Genomic DNA, 17,801 nt, shown 5'->3' on the forward strand with positions numbered 1-17,801 from the left:
CAGTAATTAAAGAAAAACGGCCAAGCGATAATTCAGGTTCTATACAACCACAACTTTTTATAGTCCTCTGCAAGGTCAGCGGTTCATGCTCACCAGTCACTCCTCGGAAACCCTATACAGGGTCGCTGTGGGTCAGAACTGACTCGACAGCACTTAACAGCAACAACTGTATATTCTACAAAGGAATGTTTTAAATTTTTTTATAAAAGTTTCATTCCAGAAAGTTTTCTCTAAAGAAACAAGGCAATACAGATAATGTATTTCCAGAAGTGACATATTTTTTATTAGCAAACAGAAATGGATGAAGACAACACAGATATCACGATATACACAAAGACCAGCAATTGTTTCTCAATGATTAAATCTAAACCACTTCTGTACGCAACCCAGATTACATAATTGTGAAAATTTGAACATAAATATCAAAAGCTATCAGCTAGTTATTCAATTTGATAAAATATACAATATTGAATCAGTTGTTTATAAAATCTTTAATTCTACTCCCTGAAAAATTACAAAGTTAATAACTCTAAATAATTCTCCATGAAATTAAAATGGGAATGCTTTATAGAAAGAAAACACATTTACCAAAAAACTTCAGGCACAAACTAATAATTGTCCCATCTCACCAAACGTTTGGGTAATCACACCTTTCAATTTGCTTTGGAGCTCTGGTGTGGTGCTGTAGGATAAACACTCGTCTGCTAATCACAAGTTTGGCGGTTCATACCCATCAGTCTCTCCTGGGAAACCTGATGCAGGGTCTCTATGAGTCAGAATAGACTCCATAGCAATTAACAACAATTTATTTTAGCAATGAAAATATGGCAGTGATAGTGGAACGATTATATTCTGTCAACATTGCAGGAAAATAAAGCATAGAGATCATTTTCACCTTTAAATGTTTACTTTATATTTTAGAATCAAGTTTCAGTCAGCTATAGTATCATAAATCATAAACCTGCAACTCCTATTCACTAGTAAGTAAGCATATCACAGTTATGCTGTAGTTAGTCTCAATTAATTAAACTATCTATTTGAAAATCGTTCAGTACTAATCAAAGTTTTAACTATCTAAAATATAAGACTGTAGGAAAACTTACCTGATTTGTCTGGCTACTTAGGTATGGCTCAAAATCATCATCATTTACAGCATCTTTTTGATGAATCGAACCGTTTTGTACTGAAACTAAAAAACATGCTTGTATTACATGTATTGTAATTAACCTTTATGAAACTCAGTACAAATAAAAGTTTCATTTTTCAAACCAACTCCTGAATTCTTTTCACTTAAATACCTTTCTATATATAAACTTTATTTAGGATATAAATATGTGCCACAAAGAAAATGATAATTCTTATTATTTGTAAGATTACCATACATACAAGCTATATATAACACTTCCCATTACCTAAAACATAAAATACCCCAACTTCAACACTGCAGTAAGCTAAGTTTTATGAAAAAATTGGAAAGTGCTCCCTAATGCTGTGTTTGAATCTAAGATACATATTTCAATTAGTGCTGAATAAGTATAACTGCTGAGTATTTTCTACCTTTCTGTATTACTTAGTTCAATCAGGGTAATGAAGAATAGAATAACTCTATTACCTGTCTATATTTTGGTGACTGAAGATATAGTAAATATCTCAAGTTAAGAAAGTTGCTAAAGTTCACTTAAAATAATGTCACAAAGAATAAATACTATTACAAAAAACTCTAAACACAAAAGGCCTTAAATCCACACCAAAAAATACAAACTTCCACATTACAGCACAAATAAAATTAAGATATCAAAGATAACTCTTGCAACACATGAGACAACCAGTCTGAGCATAGCTTATTATGCCAAATTTGTTCAGAGACCATTCCTATAAGTGCTCTATAGAACTGTTATTCTCTGGATGCTGTATCTCAAGAATGCTTTTTTAGTATAGACTCCAGAGGTAAGAAGGTACTAGGTTTGAATCCCAAGTCTATCACTCAAGAGGTTGGGTAATCTCCATTTAATTGCCTTAACCTCTCCAACACTCTTACTACTTCTGTTCAAGAAGATTATTAATACTACCAAACTAATCTCATTTCAGAATTAAATGATAACACTTAGTCAGATTAGGTATTATTATATAAAAAATCACAAGATCCAAATAATACTAGAAATGATTTTTTTTAAGTTTTTATTGTGAATTGAGTGAAAGTTTACAGGGCAGTTCATCAGTTTTACCTGGAACAATAGAAATGACTTTAAGACAATAAAAACAGAAGCTTTCCTTGGCTATAACCTAATGTGGTATTACTACTTTCTGTGTAAATAATATTATCCTATACCACTGTTTAAAAAAATGAAAAGTTGAGGCACAAAAATAAGTCAATAGCTGAAAATGTACTACTTTAAAATAATGCATCACTAAGTTATTACAATAAAGTAAGGCTGGAAATGATGAGTTTGGTTCCTCTATAATATAAAAATAACTAATTTAACCAATGAGTTTTGATCACCTAAATTTTAACTTTATGAGTGGGCTATCATGGGAGCAAAGCATGAAATCACATAGTTCTCTACCATCCACTGAGTAACAATCATTGTTCAAAACATGAAACTCCTCTGTGAAATCTCAAAGTGGATCTCTGAAGATACCACATTGCCCCTCGAGAGGACACAGGAGTAGCCTGACGGTCAATTTGATCCTGACCCCCTAAAGGGGTTAACAGTATTTGAAAGTGACCAAATCCAGGTGAAATATGAGCTTAATATGCTCCCCAGCATTTAAATATGTTAACCATGGGAAACAAAACAAAGACGGTACCTTAAGATATTTCTGGTGTCGTTATAAGGCGGAACCTAATCATTTCCAGCCAAAGGATTCTGACATACTGCTTGTCCTTTACCAACAGGCTTTACTGCTCCTTTATCAAAGGTAGTCAAGAGTGAAATATATCTTTTTAAAAAATTTGTCACTATTACACTAGTACCTAACTGATATTTGAAACAGTCAATCTTTTCAAAATTATACTTCTTGTATTCATTTTATGCTCAGAAATCTAATCCACACTACTACTTCTAGTCCAAAGCACTACTTAAAACTTTTAGTTGAACATGTTTATACTGCCATTCTTGATTTCCTTCTATTCTATCCCTTCTCTTCTCTCTCAGGGGCTGAGAATGAGAACTCAATATTCTCTTACATTAAGCAAATAGCATGCACTCATTTTTAAATGATGCATAAGTATCTAAAAAAATGTCCTAAATACCGTTCAAGAAAAAAGTCAATCTAAAGAAATAGCTGGTTAAAACTATTTTGTACATACTGATAAGCAATTTTACATTAAATTAAATCTAAATAAAATGCTAGCCCTTGCATTTCAGAAGCATGTTGTTGTTGTTCAGAAGCATACCTTTAATTAACTTAACTGTCATACATTTTAGTTTTTGAACATTACTTAATGATGATTTACTATCTTGGAGACTGAAAGCCATTAAATAGTAAAGAAATCCAAGCCAGTTCCATAGTCTGTAACAGATCTTCATGGAAAAAAGAACAGATGACTTACATGATCCTTCGCCTGTTTCCTCTGCTCTATGAAGCAGAGTCAAATCAAGATAGAACATGGGCCTTAGGAGCCAGGTGGTTCTTTGTTCTGGTCCTGACTACATCAAGTTAGGAAAGTCAACAGATCTGTGCATCATGTTTTCCCACCTACAAAAACAGCGACAATACCATATACCCTCGATCTCCTTATAGGAATGTTTTGAGGATTAATAATAAAATGAAGCCTAAAATAATGACAGTAAAGTTCTTTGAAATAATTTATGGGGTTCGGGAGAGTGGGGAAATGATACAAAAGGATATTGCCAAAATACAAGGCAGTTTCCACTACTCTTCTGAAACATTAAAGACAGCCAAATTCAAGCTAATTCTTTCAATTTGCTGTTATGCAAAAAGGATGCACATATCCCTAGATTCAAAGGGGAGGGGGAGGAGAGATAAAAAGAAATCCTTTCCCATGTATTTGCCAATTTATAGTTAAGTTAAAGGGCACAGAAAAGTAGATAGCAAGGACTGAGACTATAGGAAAATGCAATCTGGCACTTCCATCCATTGTGCCCTCAGGGACAGGAATAACACATCTTTTTTCCAGCAGGCAAACCTTCCACCCTAAATAAATGAGTAAACTTGACATAGATTCATTATTAAAGTATGCATCAAGAGATTAAAAAAATTATCCTTAAATTTTATTATCTTTCAGTTATCAACCTTGCCAAGGATAATAAGAGGAACTGATATTTAATAAAGGGACAATCGATAACTTAAGAGTTCAAACTTATACACAAGTAAAGCTAGGCTATATTAGACTACAAAAGCATTCTGTTTTCAGAGAGATACATATGGAATTCCTTTCAAATTATAGCTCCTTTCATACATTTAAGATAAAAGGATATACAGATAAACCCTCAGCAGAAATTCAGACACTAAACAAGTCAGGTACTAGGCTACTATTGTCAATTGAAGATAATACAGAAAACCCAAAAAAAGATATATAACATTTCTAAAATTATACTACATCAACTGAAAAAGACTATGGCTTCAAAAAATAAACTGACACCAACTTTCAGGGACATATATGAAGCTTGATAAGTTCTGAAACAAGGGTACTACTCATATTCTTAGACTCCTGGGGTGGCACTGTAGGACCAGCACTGGGCTAAGTAAGAATCACAAGATTGGCAGTTCAAACCCACCAGCTGTTCCACAGAAACCCTGCACAATGTCCCTATGAGTCAAAACCAATTCAATGGCACTTAATGACAACAACTCATATTCTTACACTGAGGCTGTAGTTCAAGGAAAACAACTTTGCTTTCTAATCATAAAAGTAAATAGAACAACTGTAAAACAATTTTAATAGTTCAAAAACAAGTCAGCTATGGCAGAGTACTTTTTCTCAAATACGCACACAGCTACTTGTATTAATTTACTGGAGGTGCTGCCATTGCCTTGTAATCTGCCCTTCAAGGGCAAAAAAATACAAGTTATGTATAGGTGTATCTGTGCACTTACAGCATCTGTCATGTTAAAGCATTTTAAATGACCAGCAATACTTTTAGGCCAGTGGTTTTTCCCTCCTGTCGTGACTAAGGGAATGGATCTTACTACACTTTAAAAATCTATGCGGTAAAGGAGGTGAATAGAATGCCAAAAAATATAATGGCTACTGGAACAGTGCACTATGGTGACCATTTACAACAATCCTCATAACATACAATGGGATTTATGGTTAGAATTACCACTTTCATTTTAGATAGAGGGGAAATTCTGACCAAAAGTCAAAATGTATTCAAGCTCACTTGGCAAGTCAGTAGCCACAGGCAGTATTACAACTCAGGTCTCCTGGGAATCCCAGTCCATCGTTCTATCCATGGATGAAATCATGAACTGAACAGTAAGGGGGGAAAGAAAGAAAATTTCTTGGAATAAAGAACTACCTAAATAAATTATTTTGTGCATCTAAATATACCTAGCTGAGGTGATACTGATGGATTGACATACTTTAAATAATCAAAAGATATTTATCTAAAAATAGGCAATATGTAATGTAGTTTATATGTAATGTGTATCACCAGGGCATACTTAAAAGTGAAATGACCATGTCCTAAATCATGCTTATAGTAATATAGTACTAGCTTACAATGCTGTAGATGGTCTACTTTGTTTTGTCAATTATTAAATACTTCATAGAACTTGCTTACTTACCTTAAAGCAGGTAACACAAAACACTTAGCATTTCAAATAGCCTTGCAAAGTGCCACCTCCCCACAGATCTAGGATAAAATAATTTATGCTAGGCAATAATGACCACAAATTTCACACATCTCCAAGCCTATATACTTCCTAATGACAGACTAGCAATAAAGAAAATAAAGAATTTTTTTTAATTTACAAATAATTTTTAAAAAACATTTAAAACAAATCAACAATTCCTATTTTGAAGCTTGTGTTTACAACAGAAAATTTGAAAACAACACTTAAAATTCTAAAACTCGAAATTCCAAATGTTTACAGACTACAAGAAAATACTTCAGTCAAAACAAAGCAGTATATTTAAGTTACCTGATACATACAGGGCCATATATCTGGTATGGATAAATTCTAATAAAAATTGTACAACACACCAAAAACCTAACTCACAAAACCTAGCTTCTAAATGGAACAGAGTACCCAACAAATATACAATAGCAAAAACACAAAAAAATTTATAGTACCAGTAAATTACTAAACTCACATCTAAAAGGTTGTTTGTTTTGTTAAGTAAAATTTCGCTACTAAAATAAAAACAGGGAACATAATTCTGGAGTGTCATTTCACAGCCTATTACAAAATGTTATATAATTCACAGTAATGTTATTTAATTGGCATTGTCCCAGGAAAGCAGTTATTGTTCTACACTTACTAATGTCACATGATTAAGGTCATGTTTCAGTCAGCTGACTGCACTGTTTCCTCTATCAAATAGAAAATAACACTTTTTTCCCCCAACGCTTTGCTTTCAAAGGAGCTTTATTTAACTCAAGAGTAAACCATATAATCCTCACAAATGATTTGTTTAGTTCTTTCTAAAATATTGAGTCACACCTTGCAATCAGGATTATACAGCAAAAAGAAATGCCTGTTCAACTTTTGATTTCTTACATGCTGTTGTCTCACTGCAACGGACTTCAACAGAATCAGTGATCAACAGCATGTGACATGGGCTATGTGGGTTGTATGCTCCATTGAATCCAGAGATGTCAAAACAAAATGTCTACTTTATCAACATACTAGTCTATACTGGTAGAAAATAGTGGCAGAAGTTACACAATACAGTATGCTTAAAAAAAAAAAAAAACCTAGAGAAATACCAATATATGCATAATAATCCCTCCTTAATTGAAATACAACTTAAAAAAAAAAACAAAAAAAACTGTTTCTCGTACCACTTTAAAAGTAGCTTCAATGCAGGGAACTACTGAAGTTTGGATAACATTTGGCTGCCTTTGCCATGATGGGTGCTGCTTCTCTACTTTAATCCTACATTGCAGGAAAAAAAATTTTTAAAAGGAGGGGGGCAAAAACAAACAACGACAGAAACAAACAAACAAAAAAACCCAGTTTAAAAAATCACATCAAACCAACATTAGGAAACTAAGGAAAAACATCGAAGCTCACCTTTATTTCCTTGCCCTTTAGGTCTCTGTGTAGCAAGACGAAAGGTGTGGTAAAGAGAAGAAAAAAGAAGGGAGGAAGAGTGTTACTCAAAGACATTACCAAAAACAAGCTATTTTCTACAACCCGCGTAGGAGTAAAATCCATCCCATCCTCCTCTGCTACCGATTTCCCAACCACTCGCCGCCTTTCAGCCTTCTCCCACCACTCGGAACTGTCTTCTACAGCTGCCTAGGCTCAGTCCCACGTCTCCCGCCCTCGGGAGGCGTCCGAGGGCCCGGAGGAGCAATCCTTTCCCTACTCCACCGCGGCACCGCGCCCGCCCGCCGCCTCGGCCGCAGGCTCCGAAGCCAGATGCACGCCCCGGCGGCCCTGGTGGCAGGACCGCAGCAACTAACGCCTGGGGCACCGTTATGGGGCCGGCAGCAGCGGCGACGGGGAGGAGCCGCAGCCCCACACGAGGGTGGAGCTCCGGGGCTCGGGCCTTTGCCGAGCCCGGGGCCTCTGCTCCCTCACCTGATCCACGCTAGTGGCTGACATTCTTCACCGCAACCCGAGAGCTGCTGCTGCTGCCGCCGCCGCCTGGGCCTCTCCCCGTGCACTCACACCAGTTGGCTGCCGCCCTCAGCCGAGAAAGTGTTCCAGCCGCCGCCGCTGCGGCCGCTCGCTGAGAAGCCAGAAACAGGAATTCGCACTCGGGAGTAGGCGGAAGGGGCCCGTTTCTCCGCCTGCACGCTCCTTTTCTCCCTCTTGCTCTACGCTTCTCCGGTCCACAATGGCGGACAGACTCCCCTGTCTCACTTCCGCTCCGAGTCGCCCTGACCTTCCGCTCTCCACTCTGACGTCCGCACTCACCTCGCTCTTCTCCCCCACGCCTCCCGCCAGCGACCTTGGCTCCGCCTCCGCACAGCCACGTCACCGAAACGGGACCCGCGTTACCGGCCTTTGGGCGCATGCGCCAGGCCGGTACGCGCTTGTGCGGCTCGGCGCGCTAACTTGCGTGGCTTCTGCGAAGGCTTCGTTGTAGAGTTCGTACTGCCCCAAAGCCGCTGGGCGCGCGCTGAGCTATCTCCAGGAAAGCCACCTGGTGCCAGATTCCATCGCCCTCGAGGCAGAAGAAGGACTGGGCGTCAACTATTGCAGATTGTGGAGCCAGACTGAAGGCGGGGGAGCCGGCGGCAGAATGGATAGAGGGCCGAGTGGAGGCCACAATGAGCGAGGATCTCCGGAGCCTTCCGAGGCCATCCAGGGCTGTGTGGGCGGCTGTGGTGAGTCAGCCGCCGTCGGAATAGGGTTGCGGGGCCGTTGTCAAGAACAGCGAAAGTGGATGGGTGAAAACTTTGGTTCTGTGTTTCACAAGTGAAATAAAATAGGTGTACCGGCCACACACGGGAACTACAGAGGGAAAATTCCATTATCTCTGAAGTCAACGTTCTCACCCATTTCATGTACTTGTGTTTTGACTTTGTTCCCCTCGACTCACGTTCAGTTGATTTGTATACTGGTGAAGATGCGTTGGCAAAGAATTGCATAGTGGTTACGGGGCATTTTCTTCTAAACTTAAAGAGGAGGACTAATCGACCCGACAGCACGTGACACCAACAACAGCAAAGGAAGAAGGCTAGACTGTCAATAAAAATTGTCAAGGTTACTTTTTGCAAATTGCCAAACAAAAAAAAACCCCACCAGTTCGCAGCATACTGAAATGTATGTTGGAATAACGTTTGCAGTTGAGGCTGAGATAACTTGAAAGTGTGACGTCATTTCGCCAGTCAGAAAATAATTAAATGATCATTTGTAAAGTATAAAATTGCTGAATTATAGAATTAATTTTCTATTATTCTGTGCAACAGCACAGAATAATAAAGCTGAAACTTTCTTGAGACACCGTTTTTATCTAAATCCTCAAGAGATCCACCCAGCTCCCATGCTTTCCTGTAGTTTGCTAAAATATTGGGGTTCAGCCCTGATTTTCCTTATTGTTGAGCGTCATTACCATTTCCCAGGACATCTCTCAGTTGTGGGCTCTAAGTCTGTTCAGTTTCCCCATCCTCTACTTACTCACAGACTTTGTTTACATTTAAAGAGTTTGCTGCTATATGCTATATGCTATGGGGATTGAGAGATAATATACAAGAGGAAGCTTATGAAATCTTGCAGGTGTTGTCTTTGAACCAAAACTACTTTAGTGAAAAACAGCTTTGGAATACTAGCAGACATGTTAGATGCCATCGAGTTGGTACTGACTCACAGCGACCTTATGCACAACAGAACGAAACACTGCCCCGTCCTGGGTTATCCTCACAATTGTGGCCGCACTTGAGCCCATTGATGCTGCCACTTTGCCAGTCCATCTTGATTTCTTGATTGGGGTCTTCCTCTTTTTCTCTGACCCTCCACCTTACCAAACATGGTATCCTTCTCCAGTGACTCGTCCCTCCTGACAATGTGTCCGAAGTATGAGAGTCAAGTCTGGCCATCCTAGACTCCAAGGAGCACTCTGGCTGTACGTCTTCCAACACAAATCTGTTCTTTTGGTAGCCCATGGTACTAGCAGGCTTAGAATCTGGGAAAGACATAAACCTTACTAAGCCTAGTTTCCTCACGAGTAAAAGAAGGTTGTTGTTAGGTGCCACCAAGTCAGAACTGACTCAGCGACCTTATGCACAGCAGAACAAAACAATGTCCAATTCTGAGCCAACCTCACTACTGTTGCAACACTTGAGTCCATCGATGCTGCCACCTGGCCAATCCATCTCCTTGGGGGTCTTCCTCTTTTTCTCTGACCTTCCACCTTACCAAACATGTTATCCTTCTCCAGCGACTGTTCCCTCCTGACAATATGTCCAAAGTATGAGAGACGAAGTTTGGCCATCTTGGCCACTAAGGAACATCTGGCTGCACTACTTCTAAAACGGATCTATTAGTTCTTTTAGTATTCTCCAATACCATAACTCAAAGGCATCAATTCTTCTACGGTCTTCCTTATTACTGTTCAGCTTTCACATGCATATGAGGTTTTTGAAAATACCATGGTTTGAGCCAGACGCACCTTAGTCCTCACGCTGACATCTTTGCTCTTCAACACTTTAAAAAGGTCTTCTGCAACAGATTTGCCTAATGCAATACGTCATCTGATCTCTTGACTGCTGCTTCTGTGAGTGTTGATAGTTGATCCAAGAAGAGTGAAGTCCTTGACAACTTCAATCTTTTCTCCCTTAATAAGAATGTTGTTTATTGGTCCAGTGGTGAGGATTTTTGTTTTCTTTACATTGAAAGGTAATCCATACCGAACGAAGGCTGTGCTCTTTGATCTTCATCAGTAAATGTTTTAAGTCCTCTTCACTTTCAGCAAGCAAGGTTGTATCATCTGCATATCGCAGGTTGTTAATGAGTCTTCCTCCAATCCTGATGCCACGTTTTTTTTCATAGAACCCAGCTTCTCGGATTATTTGCTCAGCATACAGGTTGAATAAGTATGGTGAAAGAATACAACCTTGTCACATCCCTTTCTTAATTTTAAAACATTCAGTGTTCCCGTGTTCTGTTCGAACAACTGCTTCTTGGTCCCGGTACAGATTCCTCATGAGTACAATTAAGTGTTCCGGAATACTAATACTTCGCAATGTTGTCCATAGCTTGTCATGAAGGTAATGTATATACAATTCCCTGTACAAAGTAAGCTTTCAACAGATTGTGACTGCCCATGGCTAGTATTTTTGCTAGATGATTCCCAGAATAGTAGTTGTATTTATCGTCTGTTCATTATACTCATTCCAAGCACTGTAATAGTTGTTTAATTATAGCATCCTTGTTAAGTGTTATTATAAAAAGTTACCAAAATAACAGCCACTGTAAGAGTCAGAATTTAAACACAGGTAGTTTGAGAGTCAGAGTCCTGGTGTAGCACCATAGGATAAGCACTCAACCCCAAGGTCAGTTTGAACCGCAATGTCGGCAGTTCAAACCTACCAGCTGCTCCTTGGAAACCTTATATACAGGGCTGCTATGAGTCGGAACAGACTCGAAGGCACTTAACAATAATATTCTTAAAATATCACCTTCAGGTCAAACTGATGACACTGAATAGAAATAAATAAAACTGCTTTAAAATAGGAAGCCAAGAACTTTTTCATTCATTCTGTGTTTATTGTTACTGTTATGTGCTGTGGAGTTGGTTTTGGCTCATTGCTACCCTTTGCAGATTTCAGAGAAGCATCTTGTTTATTGCAGGGAAATTCACAAAGGTAAGAAAAGGACAGCAGAAAATGTCTAGCAGTACAAAAATTTCTGTAAAACAGGTTTTCAAAACAACATTAGCATCTTCTGAGCACCTATTACAAAATGTTCTCTAGGACCCCCACTCCAGAGTCCTGATGTGGCTCTGTGGGTTAATGTGCTAGACTGCAAAATCAGTTTGAACTTAAAGGTCTGCGGTTCAAGCTCACCAGCTGCTCCTTGGAAATCCTATACTTGGTCGCTATAGGTTGGAACCGACTCCACAGCACTTAACAACAACAATAAAGGGTACCACCCCAGAGTTACTGAATCAAATTCTGGGGTTAGGTCCAAGACTGTATCAGAAAGAAAAAAAAGTTCGTAATATGAAATAATTTTAGATTTACTCAAGTGTTTTAAAGATAGTGGAGTTCTTATACATGGGCAGCTTTTCCTAAAGTTAACATATTAAATAATCATGGTACACTAAGAAATTGACACTGGCACAGTACTGTTTTAACTAAACTAGATGCTATTTGGATTTCTCCAGTTTTTTCACTTAACGTTTCAGGATCAAGTCCAAGATTACATTTCCATTTAGCCATTGTATGTTAGTCTCCTTGGATCTATGACAATTTCTTGGTCATTCCTTGTCTTTCATGACCTTAACGCTTGTAAAGAGTATTAAACAAATTTTTGTAGGCTGTCCCTGTATTAGTTTCCTAGGACTATTGGACTGCTTATCACAAGGTCAGTGGTTTAAACCCACCAGTCGCTCCTAGGAAATTCTGTACAGAGTTACTCTAAGTTGGAATGGACTTAAGGGCACTCAGCAACAACAATATTGCTATGAACTACCATAAGGTGGGTAACAAAATGACAGAGTCGCTGTCTCAGTTCTAGAGGCTACAAGCCTGAATTCAGTGTGTCATTAAGGCCATGCTCTCAGAAGTCTGTAGAAGATCTTTTGTCTCCTTCTTTATGGTAGTTGTTAAGTGCCTTTGAATCGGTCCGGGACTCCTCAGTCTATGGTTGTTACGTGCCACCGAGTTGTTTCCGACTCAAACCCTGTGTAGGGTTTTCAAGGAGCAGCTAGTGAATCTCAACCACTGACCTTATCCTACAGCAGGACTCCCAGGTTATGGTAGCCACAGGCATTCTTCCCTTTACTATATGTCTAGCTCAAAGATATTGCTTATGTTGAATTTGGACTCATCCTACTCCTGTATGACCTATAATTAATTTATAATATCTTCAAAGACCCTATTTCCAAACAAGGTCACCTTTACAGATACCTAGAGTTACGACTTCCAACATATTTTTCCTGGGGGCCACAGTAATCCCTCAATTTGGGTTTGTCAGACTGGGGTTATAGGTTTGTGGAGAATACTACAGGTAAAGGCTCCCATTCTAATATCAGGGATAATTGATATCAGTATGACTTAGTACTAGTAATGTTAACTTTGATTAAGGTTGTTTCTGTCATCATCTTCACCACTAAGAAGCATTCCAGCTGTACTTCCAAGACAGATTTATATGTTCTGGCAGTCCATGGTATGTATGTTCAGTATTCTTTACCAATAGCATAATTCAAATGCATCCAATTCTTCTATCTTCATTATTCATTTTCCAGCTTTTGCATACTATATGAGGCGATTGAAAATACAGTGGCCTAAATCAGGCACAACTTAGTCCTCAAAGTGACATTTTTACTCTTTAATGCTTTAAAGAGGTCTTTTGCAGCAGATTTGCCCAATGCCAGTACTTCTTTTGATTTCTTCACTGTTGCTTCCATAAGCATTGGTTGATTGTGGATGCAAGTAAAATGAAATTCTTGACAACTAGAATCTTCTGTTTATTTATGGTCCAGTCATGAGGATTTTTATTTTCTTTATGTTGAGGTATAATCCATACTAAAGACTGTAGTTTTTTTTATTTCATCAGTAAGTGCTTCAAATCCTCTTCATTTTCAGCAAGCAAGGTTGTCATTTGTATATCGCAAGTTGTTAATGAACCTTCCTCCAGTCCTTCATATTGCCCAACTTCATGGATTTGTTCAGCATACAGATTGAATAAGTATGGTAAAAGGATACAACCCTGACACATACCTTTCCTGATTTTAAATCGTTCAGTATCGCCTTGTTTTTTTTCAAACAATTGCCTTCTGGCCTATGTACAGGTTTCACATGAGCATAATTAAATATTCAGAAACTCCCATTCTTCCCAGCATAATCCATTTCATATACCATATCATAGTCAGTGAAACATAGGTAAAACATTTTCATAATTGTTTACAGCCAAAATCTGAAATCAACAGTGATATCTCTCATTCCATGTCCTCATCTGAATCTACCTTGAATTTCTGTTCGTTTCCGATTGTCATGCTGCAACTATTTTTGGATTGTTTTAAACAAAACTTTCACTTGGTTGTGATATTAATAGTATTGTTTAATAATTTCTTAGTCTGTTGGATCATCTTTCATTGGAGTGGGTATGAAGAAAGATGTCTTCCAATTGGTTGGACTGGTAGCTATCTTCCAGATTTCTTGGCATAGACAATTGAGTACCTGCAGTGCTGTGTCAGTTTGTTGAAACATTCAATTAGCATTCTTTTAATTTCTGGAACTTTGTTTTTCACGAATGCTTTCAGTGCAGTTTGGACTTCCTCTAATACTGTTGGTAACTGATCGTATGCTACTTACTGAAATGGTTGAATGTTGACCAGTTCTTTTTGCTGCAATGTCTGTATATTCTTTCCATCTTTTCATACTTCCTGTGTCATTCTATATTATAACTCCAGGTGAATTTTTTCCTCAGTTCATTCATTTTGCAAAATGCTGAGCATGTTCTTTCCTTTAGGTTTTCTAATTTCGGGTTTTGTACATTTCTTTATAATACTTTGCCTCTCTAGCTAACCTTTGAAATTGTATCTTTTTAATGACCTTTTGCTTTCTTCATGTATGATGTTCTTGAAGTCATCTCATCTGGCCTTTTGTCCATAGTGTTTAATATGTCAAGTCTGTTCTTGAGATGGTCTCTAAAGTCAGATAGAATATACTGAAGGTCATATTTTAGCTCTCGTAGACTTGTTTTAATAGTTTTCATCTTCATCCTAAATTTTCATATGAGCAATTGAAAGTCTTCCACAGTTTACTGACCTTTTGGCTGATGATATTGGATGTCTCCATTGTCACGTTCTATAAATGTCAATTTGTTTCATGTGTGTTCCATTTGTCAAGGTCCATATTGATAGCAGCCGTTTATATTGCTGAAAAAGCTATTTGCAGTGAAGTTGTTGGTCTTGCAACAACTTCATATGATCTCCAGTGCTGTTTCTGTCAACAGGACCATATTTTCCAGCTACTGATTCTTACTATTTGTTAGAAGCTTTCACATTCCAGTCACCAGTAATTATCAGTGCATCTTTGATCAGTTTCAGAATATAGAAGCTTCAATTTCTTCATTACTGGTGTTAGTGATTGGTGCATAAATTTGAATAACAGTTGTGTTTACTAGTCTTCCTTGTGGGCAATCTAAAGTGGCCAATACCAGACCATTTCAACTCACTAATGCTTATGTTGAACTTTCTGCATCCTAGTACGTTTTTGACCACCTCCAGTTTTCCTGGATTCAGACTTCATACATTTCATGTTCCATATTTTGAGTAGTGCTACATTTTGAGGATTTTGAATTTGAGGAGACCGTTGTTCTCAAGTCATATTTTGAGTGTCTGAAGGTATCTTCTTCTGACACTTTATTAGACAGTGTTCCTCTGCTATTAATAAGGTTTTCAGTGGCTAATTTTTTGCAAGTGTTCCACCTATTCCTCCTTCATAGTCTGTTTTAGTTTGGAAATGGCTGAAACCAGACCATCATGAGTGACCCTGCTGGTATTTGAAATGCCAGTGGCATAGCTCCCACCATAACAGCAACACACAAGCTACCCAGTCCACAATACAGAAAACTGCCAGGTGAATCTAAAGTTAAGGAAAGGAATTAAAGTTCCACTTCCTGGAACAGGAATGCCTACTTGTATTTGCATGTCATATATAAGGAAGGCCTTTTCTCCTTATTTATTTATGTCAGTATGATTTTATGAGTATCTCTTTCTTTAGTTTATAACCCAGTACTTGCATAATTTTATCCTGTTGCTAAAACAGTTCTGGCCATTGGAAGCTCAATTTATATCATTTAGATATGCCTCAACCTTTTTCTTTTTCTTTTTTTTATTTAGCACTTCATTTTTGAACACTAACTTTGTTACTTTACTTTGATAGAAGTATACACACTAAAACATACAACCATGTGAAAATCAATAACATTGGTTACATTCTACATATTGTGCCACCATTTTCACTGTCTCTGCCCATATAGTTTCACTATCCTTGGCTTAAAATTACTGCCTTCTAAGGAATCCTGGTCTCAACGGCACTTAACAACAACAAGGAGTCGTGTGGCTCTGTGGGAAAATACATCAGACTGCAAAATCATTTGAACTGCAACATCGGTGGTTCAAGTTCACCAGCTGCTCCTTGGAAACCCTACACAGGGTCGCTATTTTGGAATTGACTCAGCTGCACTTAACAACAACAAAGCTTTGTATCTATACTTCAGTGTTATTGGTCTCATATAGCTAGTTAAAAGAACACAGTGCTGACCACTCTTTACTAATTTAGCTAAACAGTTGTTTAGTTTACAGATGAATTTGGAATAATTTTGGTTCATGTCTATTCTATAATATATCCCTTATGGTATAAGTCACTTAATGTTTTCAAAACATGTATGTATAAGCACTCATAATATGAACGTGTTGTTAGGTGCCTTTGAGATGGTATCAACTCATAGTGACCTTAGCACAGCAGAACGAAACACTGCCTGATCCTGTGCCAACCTCATTATCGTTGCCACGCTTGAGCCCACTGATGCTGCCACTTTTCCAGTCCATCTCACTGTGGGTCCTCTTTTTCTCTGACCCTCCACCCTACCAAACATGATATCCTTCTCCAGCAACTGGTTTCTCCTGACAGTATGTATCAAGTGTGAGAGATGAAGTTTGGCCATCCTGACCTCCAAGGAGTACTCTAGCTGCACTTCTTCCAACACAGATCTGTTTGTTCTTTTGGCAGCCCATGCCACTTTCAGTAATCTCCTCCAACACCATAACTCAAAAGCTTCAATTCTTCTATGGTCTTCCTTATTCACTGTCCAGCTTTCACATGCTAACAAGGTTATTGAAATAAATACCATGTCTTGGGTCAAGTGCACCTTAGTTCTCAAACTGTCATCTTTGTTCTTCAACACTAAAAGGTCTTGTGCAGCAGATTTGCCTAATGCAATACATCGCTTGATTTCTTGACTGCTGCTTCCATGAGTGTTGATGTTGATATGAACTTAGAAGTATAAATATGGTGAGACACTCTGTCATTAGACATCTGTAAGTCATGAAAATGTTAAGAAAATTTCTGAATTTAGACAGAAGTACATGAAGATTACAGGCAAACAAGCTTTAACTTGACTTTGAACTGATACACTGTGATAAAAGAGGCATAATTTAGCTAATCTTTGTAAATTAGCCTTGAGACAGAAATCTAAACAATCTCCCTAGTTTCAAGCCTTGATGAAGTGATATGTCATTCAGTTAATTTCTAATCCTGGAGACAAGACATAACATAATAATTTTTGATATCACACTGCACTTATCACATGGAGCCAAGGGGACAAATTTACATAAACCCTAAATTTCTGTCCTCTCCTTGAGAGAATGCAAAGACAAACACCAGAAGCTGACTGAGACTGCCCTCCTCTGACCTAAATCTAGTTAGTTACAAGGTACCTCTGCTGAGTTTGAGCCTTGGTTAAGCTATTCCTCCAGTCGCCCCCCCCCCTTTTTTTTAAAAGAACAACTGTTTATTGCTACCAGAGGCTTTTGTCATCAGTACAAGGTTATGACCGCAATACCTTTAGACTGCTCAGAGAGCTCAGGATCCATAAGTCATTAAGAGAAATATAGGTAGACTGGGTGGCAGGGGGATAATTTTTATCTAGAAAACTCTAATAACATAAACTTGGATACTGAATGCAGTTATAACATGTTACAGACACAAATCAAACAACTGTCCAACCTTCAGACAGTCTTTCCTATTGGTTATAAATGGATGAAACTTCTAAACAGCTACAATATCTAACTTTAGTTTACATACATGTTTCTTTGGTGAGGACCTGGATATATTAATTTCATCACAAATTATACAAATGTCAAGAATGCTTTCAACAAATCTAAATATGTCCTAATTACATGTCATTTCACTTTAAGACAAAAATAAAAGTACCTCACGCCTTATACAAAAACCAACTCGGCATGGATTAAGGACCTAAATGTG

General features: G+C 38.1%; 1 protein-coding gene across 4 annotated transcripts in view; it reads right to left on the bottom strand.

The window, feature by feature from the left end:
- The window catches only part of YTHDF3 (YTH domain family, member 3), a 47,938-nt gene extending 39,870 nt beyond the window's left edge, over positions 1–8,068 (bottom strand). The window contains exons 1-4 of one of the 4 annotated variants that reach the window (XM_006860059.1): positions 7,720–8,068; positions 7,207–7,231; positions 3,554–3,699; positions 1,104–1,189 (exon numbers count right to left, since the gene is read on the bottom strand). In XM_006860059.1, the coding sequence (XP_006860121.1) occupies positions 1,104–1,189; positions 3,554–3,611 (144 nt within the window). In that variant the 5' untranslated portion in view covers positions 3,612–3,699; positions 7,207–7,231; positions 7,720–8,068. The remainder of the gene's footprint in view (positions 1–1,103; positions 1,190–3,553; positions 3,700–7,206; positions 7,232–7,719) is intronic. The other 3 variants (XM_006860060.1, XM_006860061.1, XM_006860062.1) reach the window with 3 other exon arrangements.
- Positions 8,069–17,801: the final 9,733 nt, after the last annotated feature.

The sequence above is a fragment of the Chrysochloris asiatica genome, unplaced genomic scaffold (genome assembly GCF_000296735.1).
Source record: "Chrysochloris asiatica unplaced genomic scaffold, ChrAsi1.0 scaffold00036, whole genome shotgun sequence".
Taxonomy (NCBI): domain Eukaryota; kingdom Metazoa; phylum Chordata; class Mammalia; order Afrosoricida; family Chrysochloridae; genus Chrysochloris; species Chrysochloris asiatica.